The sequence below is a fragment of the Oenanthe melanoleuca genome, chromosome 8 (genome assembly GCF_029582105.1).
Source record: "Oenanthe melanoleuca isolate GR-GAL-2019-014 chromosome 8, OMel1.0, whole genome shotgun sequence".
Lineage (NCBI taxonomy): Eukaryota > Metazoa > Chordata > Aves > Passeriformes > Muscicapidae > Oenanthe > Oenanthe melanoleuca.
Window position 1 is genome coordinate 18,440,937 of NC_079342.1, and position 15,466 is coordinate 18,456,402.

At 39.7% G+C, this 15,466-nt stretch overlaps 1 protein-coding gene across 6 annotated transcripts in view; it reads left to right on the forward strand.

The window, feature by feature from the left end:
• MAST2 (microtubule associated serine/threonine kinase 2) overlaps positions 1 to 15,466 on the forward strand; it is a 182,954-nt gene that overhangs the window by 81,969 nt on the left and 85,519 nt on the right. The window contains exon 5 of one of the 6 annotated variants that reach the window (XM_056497403.1): positions 2,446 to 2,652. The exons of the other annotated variants lie outside the window; for them this stretch is intronic. Coding sequence (XP_056353378.1) covers positions 2,446 to 2,652 — 207 coding nt within the window. The remainder of the gene's footprint in view (positions 1 to 2,445; positions 2,653 to 15,466) is intronic. 6 annotated transcript variants of the gene reach the window in all.

Here is a 15,466-nt window from a genome sequence, read left to right on the forward strand (position 1 = left end):
TCCCCAGCCTGCCATCGCCCCCGTGGCTTTCCGCCGGCCCCGGGCTGGGTGAGGCAGCCTGAGGGCTGCTGCTGCTGCTGCGGCCCCGGAGCGGTGGCTGATTGTCGGGGGGCCGCGCTGCCGGCGGCGGGACAGCTCCCATGGCCCCTCCGTGTCCTGGCCTTGCCGGCACCTTCCTTTCTCCTGCTGGGCTTGCCTTTCGCCGGACGCTGGGAATAGGCTCGCAGAAGATTTTTTTAATCTGAATTATTTTTTTTTTAAATAAATAATTAGGTTTTTGACATGAGCTGTGTGGTTAATCTGGAGCGGTGCTGAACTCCCGAGGTGTGTGACGCTGGGTACATGAAGAGCTCGGAATTGCACTGATTGTTCTGTGCCCTGCGCTGGACTGATAACAGCGGCCTCTCCTTCCAGCTCTAAGCCTCTTATGCTGGGAAGAGGCATATCAGGGTATCAGCACAATGATGAAGCGGAGGAAACAGAGGCTTGGAGCCCCATCTCTGCGGATCCAGTAAGGACTGTTGAGAAAAATAAATTGCACTTAATCATTTCAAATTGAAGCTATGGAGAAGAAAAACTGGCCCGAATTTTCTGTGGCTGATAGACACTGCTTTGATTTGTTAGAACTTTCTTTATCTGCTATACAAAGTTTCATTTTGGAAGCGTTAACATTTGACTTTTGTGGAGTATTAACCAGGAAGTATAGCCAAAAAAAAGGAGCAATGTTTCAATGTTTTTAGCTGGGGTACATTGTGGTTAGATTTTGTCCCAAGCATTAGTGTAGCAAAACCGAATGTTTGTAACTCTGTCTTTCTAGTTTGATCATTCTTCAGATTTAAAAAGCACTTTTAATGATCTGTCAGAAAGCTGTCACAATGCTAAAGAAGAAACTTTTGCTATCTTCTAGAATTACGAATGCTATTGAAAACTTCTAGATTTGAAGCAAGAGGTCTTAGCTTACATTGTCACATTGCCACATGTATTTCTACAAATGGAATTTTAACAAGCATTTCCTTTTAAAATGCTTTTCCTGTATAAGTGCTTTGAAATCTACTAATAGAAACTGCTATTTATGATTGTAATTATATTTATTATTTCTATTAGGTAAAATTAAGGAAATTGTATATTTAATATTGTATCCTTAAGTAGAAGAGGTGAAAAGAATCTATCGTGTAGTCAGTGGAGGGAGGAGCAGGGTAAGAGGCAGGCTTAACCTTTCCTGTCTGCAGACTGTAAAGCTCATCAGCTGTTTAAGCAGAGATTGCTGGTGGGGAGGATTTCCAGTATGTAAAGGTTGCCTTACTGATAAGTATTTGGATTAATCAGGAAATTTAAAGCTAGGAACATGGACAAACATGCTTGACTTCACGATTCTAAGAGTAAAATATCTGAATTCTAAACAAAACTAAAGCATGCCTGAAATTTCCATTTTGTTCACTTTTGTGTTTAAATACAGTAAATAGTAACTTTTTTTCAGCCCTCAGTAAAAAAATCAAAGTTATAGGCGTAAGAATACAGTGGCACTAATTTGTGTTCTAACACATAAGCACACTTTGTAATACCAATAATTGTAAGTTAACTTTTACTTTGTTTCTAGTGGAGGACATCTCATCGTGTATAGTTCACTAAAGTAGGTGTTAGAACCTCTGCTCTGTGTTTATGTACAAGTCTGTTTGCAGCTTTTTGAAAAGCAGCTACTTGGAGACCTTTTCTGTGCCCTGTGTGAATACAAATGTGCCTTGGCTACTGACCCTGCAAAAGCAGGATAGTTCACAGAGCTGAGCACAGAGCTGGGCATCAGCACCCTCAGCTGCAATCCTGATGCTGCCGTGGATGTGCTGTGCACATGTCACTTAACCTCTTCATGCCTCAGTTTCCCCACTGCTAAATTAGAATAAAGCCATTTTGCAGTGCTGCTTTCAGGCTTAATTAGTTTTTTGCTCTAAAACAACTGCCACTGCTAAATGTTGTTTTCTAGTTAATGGTTTGTGTAGTTCATATTTTCACAGTTGTGTGTTTTGGTTATTGCCACAGCTGTGGCATGGAACCATGGCTCCCAAATTGTGAAGGCAGTGATAGAAATGGTCTATGTTTGCTGCTGGTGCCATTATCAATTTGTTCTTTTTTTCTCAGTTAAACATTTTGTGTAAAAAATTGACAATGGTTTGTATTCCAGAAAGCCTGGAAATCACTGCAAGAAAGGATTTGGCTAATTCCAGATTGGAGGATACTTGTAGTGGAAAAATAACATTGAATAGATATTAAATTGACTGAAAAGTACATTTTGGTTTGGATGATAACAGAAAGGAATTACTTTTGACCACTTAGTTTATTGCATTTGTTTAGAAGATATAACTTGTATTTTGGAATTATCTTTTTTCTTTATTGAAACAGAAGATGTGATATTGATCCTGATTTTTTTTTTCTACTGTGGTACCTTGTCAGAATCTCCTCTCCTTTGTTCTCCCACTGCCGAGGAAATGATGTTCATCAGCACATGTTCTCTCCTACATCTGCTCCAGGTCTGCAGCATCTTAAATTCCCATTTAGTGCTGACTGTGCACTTGTCACTTCTCCTCTAGTATTTTACCTGAACTCACAAGCCCAGAGCAATCCATCTAGTCCGTGCTACAGCCATCCTTTTCAGTGGAGGTAAGGAGAGGTGTCAACCAGGAATTTCTAACAGTTTGGTGTTGGCATAACCATCTGTGAACTTAACAGCTTTACAGTTCAAGAGAATAATGTCTAACAGAAGGAATCCGCTTCCTAGTCACAACTTACTTCCAGCCATTTAGTGTTCAAGTTGATGTTGTGTATTGGGACAATTAGTTTGTGTGTAGGCCCTATGTAGGGAAGAAAATAAAGTGGATTAAGGAAGGGAAGCCTGTCTGCTGGTGTGTGCATGCCTGTTCCTGGTGGTACCTTGTGTTGGCACATGTGCAGCCTGTACTGTGCAGCAGAGGATCCCTCACAGGCATGTCTGGTGTCAGAAAAAACAACTTAAAACAGCCTAAAGTGGGGTCCTTAAAAATCTCTGTCTAAGTAGGGGGTCTGTGCTAAACACTGCACTCTCTTCTGTTCCCTAGAAATCCACTTTGCTTTCTTACAGAGGCTGGCAGGCGGAAGTCTCCAAGCACAGGGTGTACAAAGGATAAGGAGTAGAATCAAGCCTGTTGTTAGCGGGCTTGAGTGAAGGATACAAGAGTTTCTAAAGCAAAAATAGCCCGAACCAGCTCAGTTTATATAAAGCACTTAACAGCTCCACTGATATATTTTTCCTTCAGGATTAGCTCTTGCTCCTCATTGTGCTCCTATGGGACAAGCACAGCCATCAGCTGTCCCAGTGGAAACCTTCAGGTTCTTCAGTGAGAGGAAATGTCACCAGCTCTCAGGGGACAGTCCCAGGCAAGGCTCACTCGCTGGGGATCTTTGCGTGTGCGGTTATGAAACCAGAGCTCAGTGGTACCTACTTAAAACTTGAGCCAACATAGCACCAGAGGGCTGGTTTTGAAGTTCACATGCTGCAGGGGGGATGTGGCTGGTCAAATTTCAGTTACTCATCAGGTGGTAATGCAATAGCCCCTGAATCTAGATGCTATTTCAGAGGGAGGTTGGTCTTGCTGGCCAGATCTGGTTGGACTAACCAGAAAATGTGAAGTTGAACTATTTTAGGCTTCTGCCTCTGTACTGCAGAATAATGTATATGATATGTGTTAAGTGGAAATCAGGTTGTCAGCAGAGGAAAGGGACGTTGCATGTGCCTGTCCTTATTGTGCATGGCCATGGGGAGAGGCTTGCCCAGCATCTGCTGCTTTCCCTGCATGTTGGGCAGCAATTACTGACAATTCTTAATAAGGTGCTCACTTTGGCAGCACTTGGGGGAAGTGAAGGGCAGTGACAACAGAGCAGTCTCCTAACATTTCAATGTCATGGCCATCAATCTAATTTTAAATGAATTTTTATTATTTAAAGGGTGGTATTGGGTAATGTTCCTTTAAACCAGGGTGATTAAACTCGATTAAACGCTGTTTAGCCTTGGGGCTAATTAACAGACTGGTAAGTGGCAATTAAATATCAGGATTAGATTATTGTTAGTCAGTTGAAAACTGTTCTTTTTGGAGATGTGATGATTATTGATTATTTTCAAAAGCCTTTTTGGTACTTGCTGCATTTTCTTCCTCTGAGAAACCTTCAATTTTTAGGGTTCTGACATGGGTCAGTGAATAATTTGCTCTTTAAGAACAGTTCATATAAAAGTCTTAATAGCAAGCTTTATTCCACTGTTACTATGGACTCCTTGATAATAATATTTTTCACATATGGGACCTTCCAGCCATCTGCTCTTTAGATACTGAATGGTTGATGATTCACAGATACTTGGTTCTGTGTAAGAGCTTAGGTCGACTATAATAAGTTTTTTATTTTCATCCTTGTTGCTTTCACCTGTGCAGCTCTTGATCCTGTTTTATCCTGTCTTTCTTTGTTGTAGTTTTGTTTACTTGGTTACAGTGCCAGTGAAAGCCATTCCTGCTTGCTTAGAGCAAAGGTTCATCTTGGCAAGTTACCACTGTCATTGATCTACTCAGCTTAACACCTCAGGTTAGCCAGGCAGTGATTCATTTCCATGGCTATGTAGGGAACTGCTGGAAAATGTAACAAGAAAAACTTGTGCCTTCATGTTAAGTCTTCCTCACTTTTAACCTTTGGTATATTGCCTTTGCAAGAATTTGCACAGATTTTCCCTTCTTCCGTGTATTTTGGTGCCATTGATTATTTTATGTCGACAGATGAACAACTGTTGGTGCATCTGATGTCAGGACAGATGGCATGGAAGTTCATGGCTTCTGAAAGAATTAATCAAATTAGGATTGAAAATATTTTATACATAACCTTTGAACAAATGAAAATAATATAGACCTTGCAAAAGAGTAAAAGGAAATATGGTCTGATTACAATAAAACCAAATTGATAACAGGTGGAATAAGACTGCTGTAGTTGATAGAAATGTGGGTTGGAATTAAGGTCGTGCATCTTTAGGAAGAAAAAAGAATTATGTCCAGAATTAAACAAGTTCTGATTTTTGTCTTTGGGCTCTGGCTTGCACTCTTCTGGGGGTAACAGGAAAGTCAAATTACTGAAGAAGAAAATGAGGCCATGTTTCACAGCTGGTCCTCTTTATGAGCTGGCAAATCTTTGTGCACCCATATTTGTCCTTTAATTTAATCAAAAGATGAATTTACAGCATTTTTTGATCTCAAGTTGCTTAAGAGATGTAATGAATTGATAGTTCTACTTGGAAGTGATGAACCGTGAGATTAAAGGAGAGTGCAATTACCCCCATTCCAGAAAATGTTACATTCTGTGTAATACCCTCAGTAAAATATAAGACATTTTCAGTAATTCTAGAAACACTTTAATTTGTTTGTGGTAACAAGGGTGAAACTATCCAGGTGCTGTTTTTCTGGCATCTCTGAGTGCTGCAGCTGAGGTGAAGTCTCAGTGGAAATTTGCTTCAATTTCCTAACAAACCAAGGGAAGAGTTGGCTTCAGCTGGATCATTCAAGGGGCATTTTCTTGTGCTATTTCAATTTCATGAATTCATGCCAGTTGTGGAACATGTTCTTATAGGGATGTATAGTGGAGGTCATTTTTATAGGAATGTTTTCCCTTGGAAATTCTATCTTTAATGAAGTCTATTGGAAATAGCTATTAATTTTTTTATAGCTTTTCAAAATAGTTTAATAGAATTTTTCGTAGCTTGTACAAAATCTGGTCACCATTTGTGGATGTGATGGTGACCAGACCCTTGCTGTCTTATTTAAGTAAAACAAAATGGGAAACCTAATGTTGCTTCAAAATAGTCTTTAAGCACACTACATAATTACTTGATCAGTGTGTAATTACAATGTTATGAGTTTTATATAATTAGGATTTTATGGACATCTGTGAGATAATTTAAGAATATATTAATTTATTTACATAAAAAGCCTATTCTAGGAAACAAGCCTTTAATCAATAACTGTGGTAAGTAACAAGAATATATTATATATAGGCATTCAGCAAATGTCCTGGAGGGCTGCCTGCCTTTATTTAAAGCCTTTTTTGTACAAGCTGTTGCAATGGATGAGGGGAGACCTATATTTAGAGCTATGTCTTGTTTGGGTGTATGAGTGAGGTTGGGTGGGCAGTGTCCTGGGTGAGTCTGCTCCATTGCAGTGAATCCAGTGGGGCTTCCCAGATGTGCAGGGTGCTGGTCATCAAACCCTCACCAAAGGGTGGGGATGGGCACATTCCACCTTCTTGGAATGGGTCTTCTGTTAGACTGTGGCTCTTTTTCTTGTGTATGAGGATTGCTGGTGTGCCTTGATGAGAGTCTTGTAACTCCAGTCCTGCTGCTTCAAGGCAGAGGCAGAAATCCCTTCCATAGCATAAGGATGTGTTCTTGGCACACAGATCCCCATATCACCTGAGGTTTGGGTTTTGAAGACTGCATATATTTTACAACATCAGGGCTCTAGCTGTAAACAGAAGTTCTTTATTTTTAAGGAAGATCAAAAACATTTCAGAATTCAGACTTAATAGGTTTCTTTGTTTTTATTTTGAAATACCTCAAGGCTTATCAAAGGTTGATGGTTTCCTTTGCTTAAATTTTGCTTAGCGTAAAGTCGCTTGATATGATACAGGTATTAATTTTTTTTTATTTTTTTTATTTTTTTTTTTAGTTAGAAACTCCTATTTTACGAATGTCAGAGGATTAATGAAGAGGCCTATATTCAGTTTGAGTGACGTTTGGAAATTGTTCTGGTTTTGCAGTGTTATCCTCCTGGTTTTGTGCTTGATTTGGTACAGGTTCTGCTTTCTTAAATATGCTAAATAATTGGTCAGAGTTGACTGCAAGACAGCATAATGTCACTTTTGGAAACAGTGTAGATCAGCAATTCAAGAATAATGAGAAACAGAACAACTCTGTGGATATATCATTATGCATAATGTGAAGTTTTGAATTTTGAGTAGGTAAGCTTTTGGCAACTGGGTTCTAATCTACATCTCACATGGAATGAATGAGTTTCCCAGAATTAATTTATTTTTAAATGGAAGTTTTCCTCCTCATTCCTTTTCTTTGTACTGGTGGTTATTCTTGGGAATCGTTTTTTCCCATCTAAGAAACTACATGGGAGGGACACACTGGTGATACTTGAAATGTGCCAGGCTCAGATAACTTCTTGTGTGTCCTGGGCTGATGGAAACTGTTTACTTAATATGGTTGGGAATACTGAGGCGTGGTGGCCTGAATGGTATAATTTTTTCATGTGAAGGCATTATGTAAATGCAAAAATCCCTGCATCCTCTTGGAGCTGCAGTAGCAGAAGAGTTAAACCCTGGGGTTTGGAGCCCGAGGTGTGAATTCTTGTCTCCTTCCAGCCTCACCATTTGGCTGCCCTCCATGGGACCAGTTGTAAAACATAACCTGGTGGTTTGGCCTGGGAAATTGGAGGCTCCCAGAGGGGAGCTTGTACTTGTGATTTTAGAAGTTGGAGAGCTTTACTGTTTGTTGGCCATTTCACCAATAAGCCATATAAGGTTATGGTTCATAACTGGTTGTTCTGTACAATCATGTTTGAAGGCTGTGATCTGCTGGTGCACCTGCGTATGAGCTGACTCATTTACTACCCCTGCACTATTCAGAGTTTGGGGTGATTGGGACAAGTCAGCAACTTCTAGGGAGGAATGAAGAGCTCAGAAGGTTCTAAAGAGACTGTAGTAAATATTGAAGGCTTTCTTTTTCTGTCCTTATCCTCAAATAACAGTGACTTCCTCAAACGACAGTGGTGTGCTCAGTTCTGTATAAATTTTTTCCTTCCAAGTAGTCCCTCCTTCAAAGACCTTTTGATCTTGAATACAGATGCAGAATCAACCAGAGCACTGAAAGATTCCTGGCAAGGGAATAGTTCTGAGAAAGAAATAAAATTCTTAACTAGACAGTCATGTGTTTATTATTGTTGATAGACAGTGCCATGCGTTTTCCAGGATTTGTTTTTAATTGGACTGTGAGGCAACCAGGGGCTATTTTTAGTTTTAATTTAGAAAAACAGTGAGTGTGCAAAGAGGCCTGTTAATGTCCTGTGCTGAAGCACTAATAGTAGAGACATACTAACAGTGAGTAACTGGTGTCACCTTCATGGCCTGGAGCTGGGGGAGAAACAGGTTATTTTACACAGCTGTATGTGTCAGCCCAGAACTGTTCCTACCCATGAGCAGCAGGCTCCTTTCCAATGTGTTTCCTTAAGAAATTGCTTTTTGAAGACATGTGTTACAGTTTTCATTTAGTTAGATAAACCATTTAGTGGATCAATATTAATCTGAAAGCTTCAGGGAAGTTTAGGATGTAAATACGCAAAGAGGATCTCAGGGTAACTTTTCACCAATTTTTGAAATGGTATCCCATTTCAACTATGTCTTGCTATCCTGAGCTATGGTGAACTTTTATCTCAAATTTATGCTCTTGTTTGAATATTCATAACTACCGTGCCAGAGGGCTTGCAGAGCTTCATCTGCTGTAAATGGACCCACTCGTGCTCACATCTGTGCTCCCCTTATCTTCAGTATCTCTGTGTTCCTGTTTTTGTTCATTCATCTCAAATACGCTTCTTTAGTGCTCTAAGTTCTCTCTTCTCCTCATTTGCCTCCTGAAATTTTGCTACTTTGGCTAGTTGTTATTATTCTGTCATTCAATCCCTTGTGTGGTACTTGAGAGCATAATCTTCTAACCTAGTTTACATTACACTGTCATTATGAATTATTAATGTTCTAAAATAAAATCTTCAAACCGTAATCTTTGCTGTGCTGAAAGAGCTCTGTGTGCTTTTGTTTCCTTCCTGTTCTCCCTGTCCTTTCCTTTCTTCAGACCTTTAGGTCTTTAGAGCAGGGATGTTATTGATCCAGCCATCTGGGAAAGACTTGCTGTGCACTGAGAATTGCATTGTCACATCTCTGGGCTGAGATGGGCATTTATATAAACACTAAAAAAGCTGATTTTGGAAGTAATTCTTTTGATTCTCATCAAAGACATGCTGCACAAGTGGAAGTGATAATGTATGTTTGGGTTATAGCTTGCCTGAGAAGGTGAATATTGTTCTTTGTACACTCTATTACATTTTTGGTTTTGTTCCTGAGATTCTCACTTCTATTTGTGAGCAGATGAGAAATTCAAAATAGCGGAACAGGTCAAGTTATAATTCTCAGCAAATTTTTAGAGTGAAATTTTCCACTGAAAGTCAGAAAGTCCCTGCAAGCTTTCCTCCACACTTCATTTTAGTGCAACTGCTTGCCCATTCTGCTTCTAAGAGCCTGAAAGATTCCAGAACCATTAAATGCCCAATTTTCCGAGTGAACCAACGCACAAATATTGACCAGGAGTGTTCCTTTAAAATCACAAGTGTCTGCATTGCCCTCTCAGAGAACTTGCAATTAGCTGGAGCAAAATGCAGTTGATTAGAGCTGCGCTTGCCATTGGCATGGAGGAGCAGCCCTGGGGACGTGTCCCGGCCTGTGCCCCACGGCTGAGCGTGCAGGCTCCTCTCGGGGCACCATGGATCTCAAAGCTGGGACCTGTCGCCCCTGCAGCTTCCCCCTGCCAGCCCAGGGCCGGGGCAGCTGCGGGCTGCGCCGCAGGACGCCGCGCTCCGTGCTCCGCATCCTGCTCTTGTAAGTGGTCCTGAAAAAGAGGAGCGTTCCGGAGTTTGGGAGTGTGCTGGCTCTGCAGGAAGGGTGTTCTCCGGACACGCAGGTGCTGCTGGCTTGCACGCCTCACCTCTGCTCTCTGGGTTTGTTTAGGAGCCTGTGTGCTGGACTAAATAGGAAATAGCATTTGGTTTTCTCACCAGCTGCGTTTTAATCGGTAGCACAGATGTTTTTGTTAGAAATTATTTTTTAAAATGGTACACATTTGTGCTTAAATTTTAATTTCTTTTACTTTCCCCAACCTATAAAATCTGTATAATGCTACGCCTCCTAATAAAAATTTGGAAGAAAAGAAAGTGCATACAAGATGGATATTCCCATTAATTAACACTTTCTCTTTTTCTTTATATCTCAGATGGCTTAAAAGGTCATTGGCGAGGTGGGTTATGAAAGTAATTTGTTTTAAAACCAAGCAGTTTTGTTATATATTTTTGTTTCTAGCTCTATTATTTAGATTTATTTGTGCCATTTTTAATGCTACAGTAGAGTGTAGTAAGATATAGCATTGCAAACTGATACATTTTGGTTTTAGTATTTCAACATGGATGTTTCTCTGGAGACTGCAGAAATCATTAGGATTTTCATATCTGTCCATTCTGTACTTTATTTCAAAGCTAAGAATTCAGTTTGAGTCAATTTATCTTAATTTATTAAATGTGCTTCTGTGTTCAAACATTTATGTCTTCACTTATATATAGGTAGACAAGCATGTTAAAAGTTGTCTATAAATGTCTTCATTCAAGACCTTCTAAATAATATATGTATTTTTAGGAAACCTTGGTTTTGTAATGAATCACCTTTGTGGTTCGTTGCCTTCTCGGAATTACAGTAGAACAGTTGATAGACTTGTATCAATCTGTAGTTACTTAAAAATCTGTGGTCCAGGCTTGTTCTCATGTTGGATTTGTTTGTATGTTATGTATTTTTCAGAGGCTCACAACCTGGAGTAGTTTGTTTGTCTGACAGTTGATGATACGTTATCACAGTTTTCCCAGACTTTACGATTAAAAGCTTTTGCTGTGAAGATTCATGGTATTCCAGAGGAATGGCTAAAATTGGGGCCAAATTCTCTTAGAAATGCATGTCCAAATAAGGATGTAATTCTGCCTTTAAAACTAGATAAACTTTTTCTCCTTTTTGTGTGTGTGTCTACCAGCACCCCTGATGTTTCCCAAGCATGGTTTTGATTTCTCATGTCTCTTTTGTACCATGCTTATTTTGTAAAGTCTATTCTTATCCCATGCTTTAACTTCATTAAGAATTTATGCTTGAAAATGTAAAATTCATCCTCTTCGTCTGTTCATTACATTAGCATTCCCCTTGCTCCCAGAATAACTCTTCTTAGCCAACATCCTACAAAATAAGCTTTTTGTCTCAGAAAAGCTGTGGTAAATGCAAGGGCTTTACAATATCCTTAACATTTCAGCTGAGCCTGTGTTAACCAGGGAAAGAGGAAAAAAGCCGTGCAGTGGAACGTCCTGCACCGGAGATTTGGGTTGGAGCAAACAACCTGAATTATACTGAGAAACAAATCAGATGCCAGAGCTTGTTTCAGAGTTCAGGCTTGACTTGGTCTTCTGGGTAATACTCTGTGAAACAGGTGACAGCACTCCCTGCCTGCTGCTCACCACGTGTGCCCTGAGCCTGGCAGCACCATGGTGATCCTTGGCACAGGCTGCTGCCCTGGGATGCACGCTGGGAGTTTGTGGTCTTGCATAGATGAGGGGAGCCCTTTTTGCTTTTGTGAGCTGGTAATTGAGAGCTGAGTAACTCAAAGCCCTCTAATTCACACACTGAAAAGAGTTCCGTCTCTTTGTTGTTTGCTTTGTTCATTTTATCTTAATTACTTGCCTGTAGTCTTGGTTTACTTTTAGCTATCCACTGTTACTTCTTCTTCAGTCCTCACTCCCTATGAAGTCTACTAGCCACCTTTGCTGCTGCTCTTACCCTTATTTGTCCTTTAGGCTCTTCACTGTAACTTCTCTGTAAAATGGGGGGGATAACACCTGCTTTTTGAGATCTGCTTTGCTTTGTTGGAATGGTTATGGACCATGTCTGTCAAGGACATGTGTGTTACAGCTCCTTGGGATATGTACAAACTCCATGTTACAAGAATTAGCAGTAGCCTGGTGGTATTACTCAAGTACAGGGAATCAGAGGTGGAAAAACTCTGCAAGAGCTGAAGTGCTGTACTTCTTCATGAAGAGGCTGCTGCAGGCTGGAGTGGCAGAAGAAGAGATTAAGTTATCTTCCTGTTTGCAAATCCAGTTGCACAGTGAATTCATTAAGACTGTATTACAGGTTAAAAAGGAAGTTTTAAGTGCTTTGGGATAAATAATACATGAAAAAGATGAGGAAATGCTGTGGTGGCAAGAGGAGGCCCAATCTATGTTTTTTCCTTTGGATAAATTTTTACTGACAAAGAGGAAGGAGAACCTTTGGAGGAGGATGTTGGGGTTACAGCAGCACTCTGTGATGCTGTGTTTTTTTGCAAGTACTACTGAATGTCCTTAACTACATTTTGGATAAAGTGTTAGAAGATTTCTGTGTAAACAGGAAGTGACATTTTCAGATCTGATTTTCAGTATTGCTGTTTTTCTAATAACATTTCTCAATTTTTATGGCATTTGAATCACATATGGAGGTTACATTTGATTAAATTGGACTACTGACATTTGAATCACACATGAAGAAGGCTGGGCTAGGGAAAGAATGCAAGACCCAGTAACTTATTTAAAGAGGGTAATTGACCTTTCCATGGCATCTGAGCCCAATTGTCAAGTCTGAGTTTGAAATTATGTTAAGCTTATATTATATTGGAGTAGCTGAACATCTTACTAGTGTTACTTGGGAAGGATAGTGTTGCATGGAATATTAACATACTAATAAGTGATATTTTTGTAAATAAAAATACAAAGAAAGAATATTTCTTATTAAATATTAGTTGGGTTTGGGGCACAATTAACTTGTTTTTTAGCTCTGCTCTCTTACCACTTATTTGGTAGTGTCTTCGCTTAAAAGATTGTGACGATGGAGCTGTAGTTGGCATCCTCTATATCTAAGTGAGTACAGTTTTGTAAGAGTTGTTTTAGACTGAAATCAGAGCAGTTGCTTGTGCTTAACTGTGCAGTGATATTGTAGTGCATTAGATAGCATTTCAGGCTGTCCTCTAGGATGGCAACCCCTGTTAGTTCAGTAACTGTGCCCAATTAAAGTTACATGAAGAGTTGGCAGCTTCCATGCAGGTGCAGTGCCTGATAGCTGCTTCAGTAAATGTTGCTGATCCTTTGAATCATTAACTAGTGCAGTCACCAGGATCTTCCCTGCATGGGGAATGCACGCCAGAGGGAAGTTCAGTTGTTCTTCACCCCCACAAGCCTTGGCCATCAGCTGTTTATTTAATCTCATACAGAGATGTCTTTTATACAGAGGTAGCAACTGATATTCATGGGAAACACTGTAGTGAAAGAGTATGGCTCTTTAGGTCTGGGGTGGTGCCTTGGTGAGTCTTGCCCCCAAAGGAAGAAATCTATGGTTTTATAACTAAGCAAATGATAGAAAAGTGAACCTTGAAGATACATTCAACCACATGTTTTCTATCAGACTGTTACTTGGGAGTCTGGCGATTGCAGGCGGCTCAAAGTCAGTCTGTTCTTCACATGCTTAGGTCACTGTTCAAATAATAATGATGCCCCAAATAGCTCAACACACATCTCCCATGCAATTTTTTTTTTAAAGGAACCTTCCTTTTTGTTTCTTAAAGCATAAAGGAAGAACTTTCTCCTTTCTCTCTATTGCAAGATGAAAGTTTTCTGCTGGAGTTTTTACACCTTACACGCTTTGCTCTGTATGGTGATACAGAGCAGGTATCTTCACCTGTGTTAACTTATGCTTACTTATAGTGGAATGATTTTTTTCTGCTCCTTGGGCATACAATTTAAAGTTTAAAATAAGTCAATATGCTCTTTATAGAGATAGGACGTATCTTCCTATGTTGTGACTTCTACAAGGAATTTGGCTTTACTAGGAAATGGTTTTAATTTCTGGGTATTTAATGTATTTCAGTCTAATGACTTTTAAAACAAGTTATGTCTCCAAGTGTCAGGTTTTTATGTGAAGCTTAATACTATGTAACCATGCAAGCGATGGCCTAATTAGCAAGAGGTAGGTTTTTCCCAATGGTATTTCAACTGCTTTCCATTGTAAGTTTTCCTTTACCATGGTGTAACTCGTGAAAGAAATCTTCATTTGAAAACTACTGCACTATTACATGGTTCATCGTGGCTGAAGTGTTTAAAAATATAGTCAGTACTTTGTGGGAAACTTTTTTTGGTACATAGTACCAAATGTAGTCAGTCACAGGAGTTTTGATCTTTGGGATATTCTTTTTCAAAATTACCTCATTGGTCTGCTTGGTATTGCTTCAAACTTTTCAAGGAATTTGGCTTACTTCTAAAATGACAGATTTTATGTAAAAGAGGATGATCTTACACCAAGGAAATTTATTTAATGATAAATATAGCTGCTATAAAAAAAGTCCAGAAAGCAATGGGTTTCATGTGGACTGTTTGCCTAATTGCATTCTCATTTAATGTCAGGCTTAATTAATGTCCTACTTTGGTAATGGTAAAGATGAGAAATAGGGAAAGTCGTTGACACTGACTATTTATAACTGTCCAGTGGTTGCAGTGTCATTAGGAGGGCTCTGGAAACTGTACATTTGGTTGACAGGGAAATACTCCATCATCACAGGAGCTGCCGAAATGTTCTGCAGGTGGTCTTTTCAGAGGACAAGCTGGGCATAAAAAAGGGAAGGTGCATTAGGAAGATTGATGGAGACTAAATATCCTGAAAGGCGAGTGGGAGAATGTTACAAAGGGAGAGGTTGGAATAACTCAGGGTCTGGAATTCACAAAGAGATGTTAATGTAATTATGAGTTAAATAAAATAGAAAACTCATCTTGTAACCTATTTGTGTGAATGTGCTCTTGACATGTTCTCTCATATACAGATATGGTATATTTTCGAATTAGTGAGAAGTTTCTGGTCCAAATTTTCCAAAATGTTTTGTTGATTGTGCAGAGATAGTAAGGCAATTCCTTTGAAGGATTTCATTTGTCATTGTAGGTGTGAGAAAATCCTTACTATATTTATTGCTTCCTATATATGTTGCTGCTGAAGACAATTCTGCAAATGTCATGTTTTAAGACATGACTTATTTTAAAAGCTTTTTGACAGTTTGTTTTCTTCTGTTTTTCTAGAAAAAACACTGCATCTCCAAGTGTGGTGTCTTCATGGGCAATTTTTGGATACTCTGAACTTCTCAGGGGTCTCTGGTCCCAAAATGAGCACTTTGCAGGTGCTGATTTGCTGGATTAGAGTTTGTTACTTCCATGTGGAACAGGCATTTTGAAAAGCAGGAATATAAAGAGTTAAAAGAAATTTCTGCTGGTTTTGAACCGGCGTTACATAATTCTCAAAGTGCTTTTTGCAGTTCTTGGGTAAAAGCTCTGCAGAATTGTGTTAAGTGGCAATGTGGGTGAATGGATGGGTTTCTGATGATAGTAAACACCTTATCCCCTTCCCTGCTTGGGGTGCCCTGTGTTCCCAGGAGCAGCAGAGGATGGACAGGGTTCAGCTGGGTTAACATTGCTGTAGGGCTGTCAGTCACTGATGCCCATGGAGAAATGTGCCCCTAAAATGGCTTCTCCTTTTTGTGTCCTTC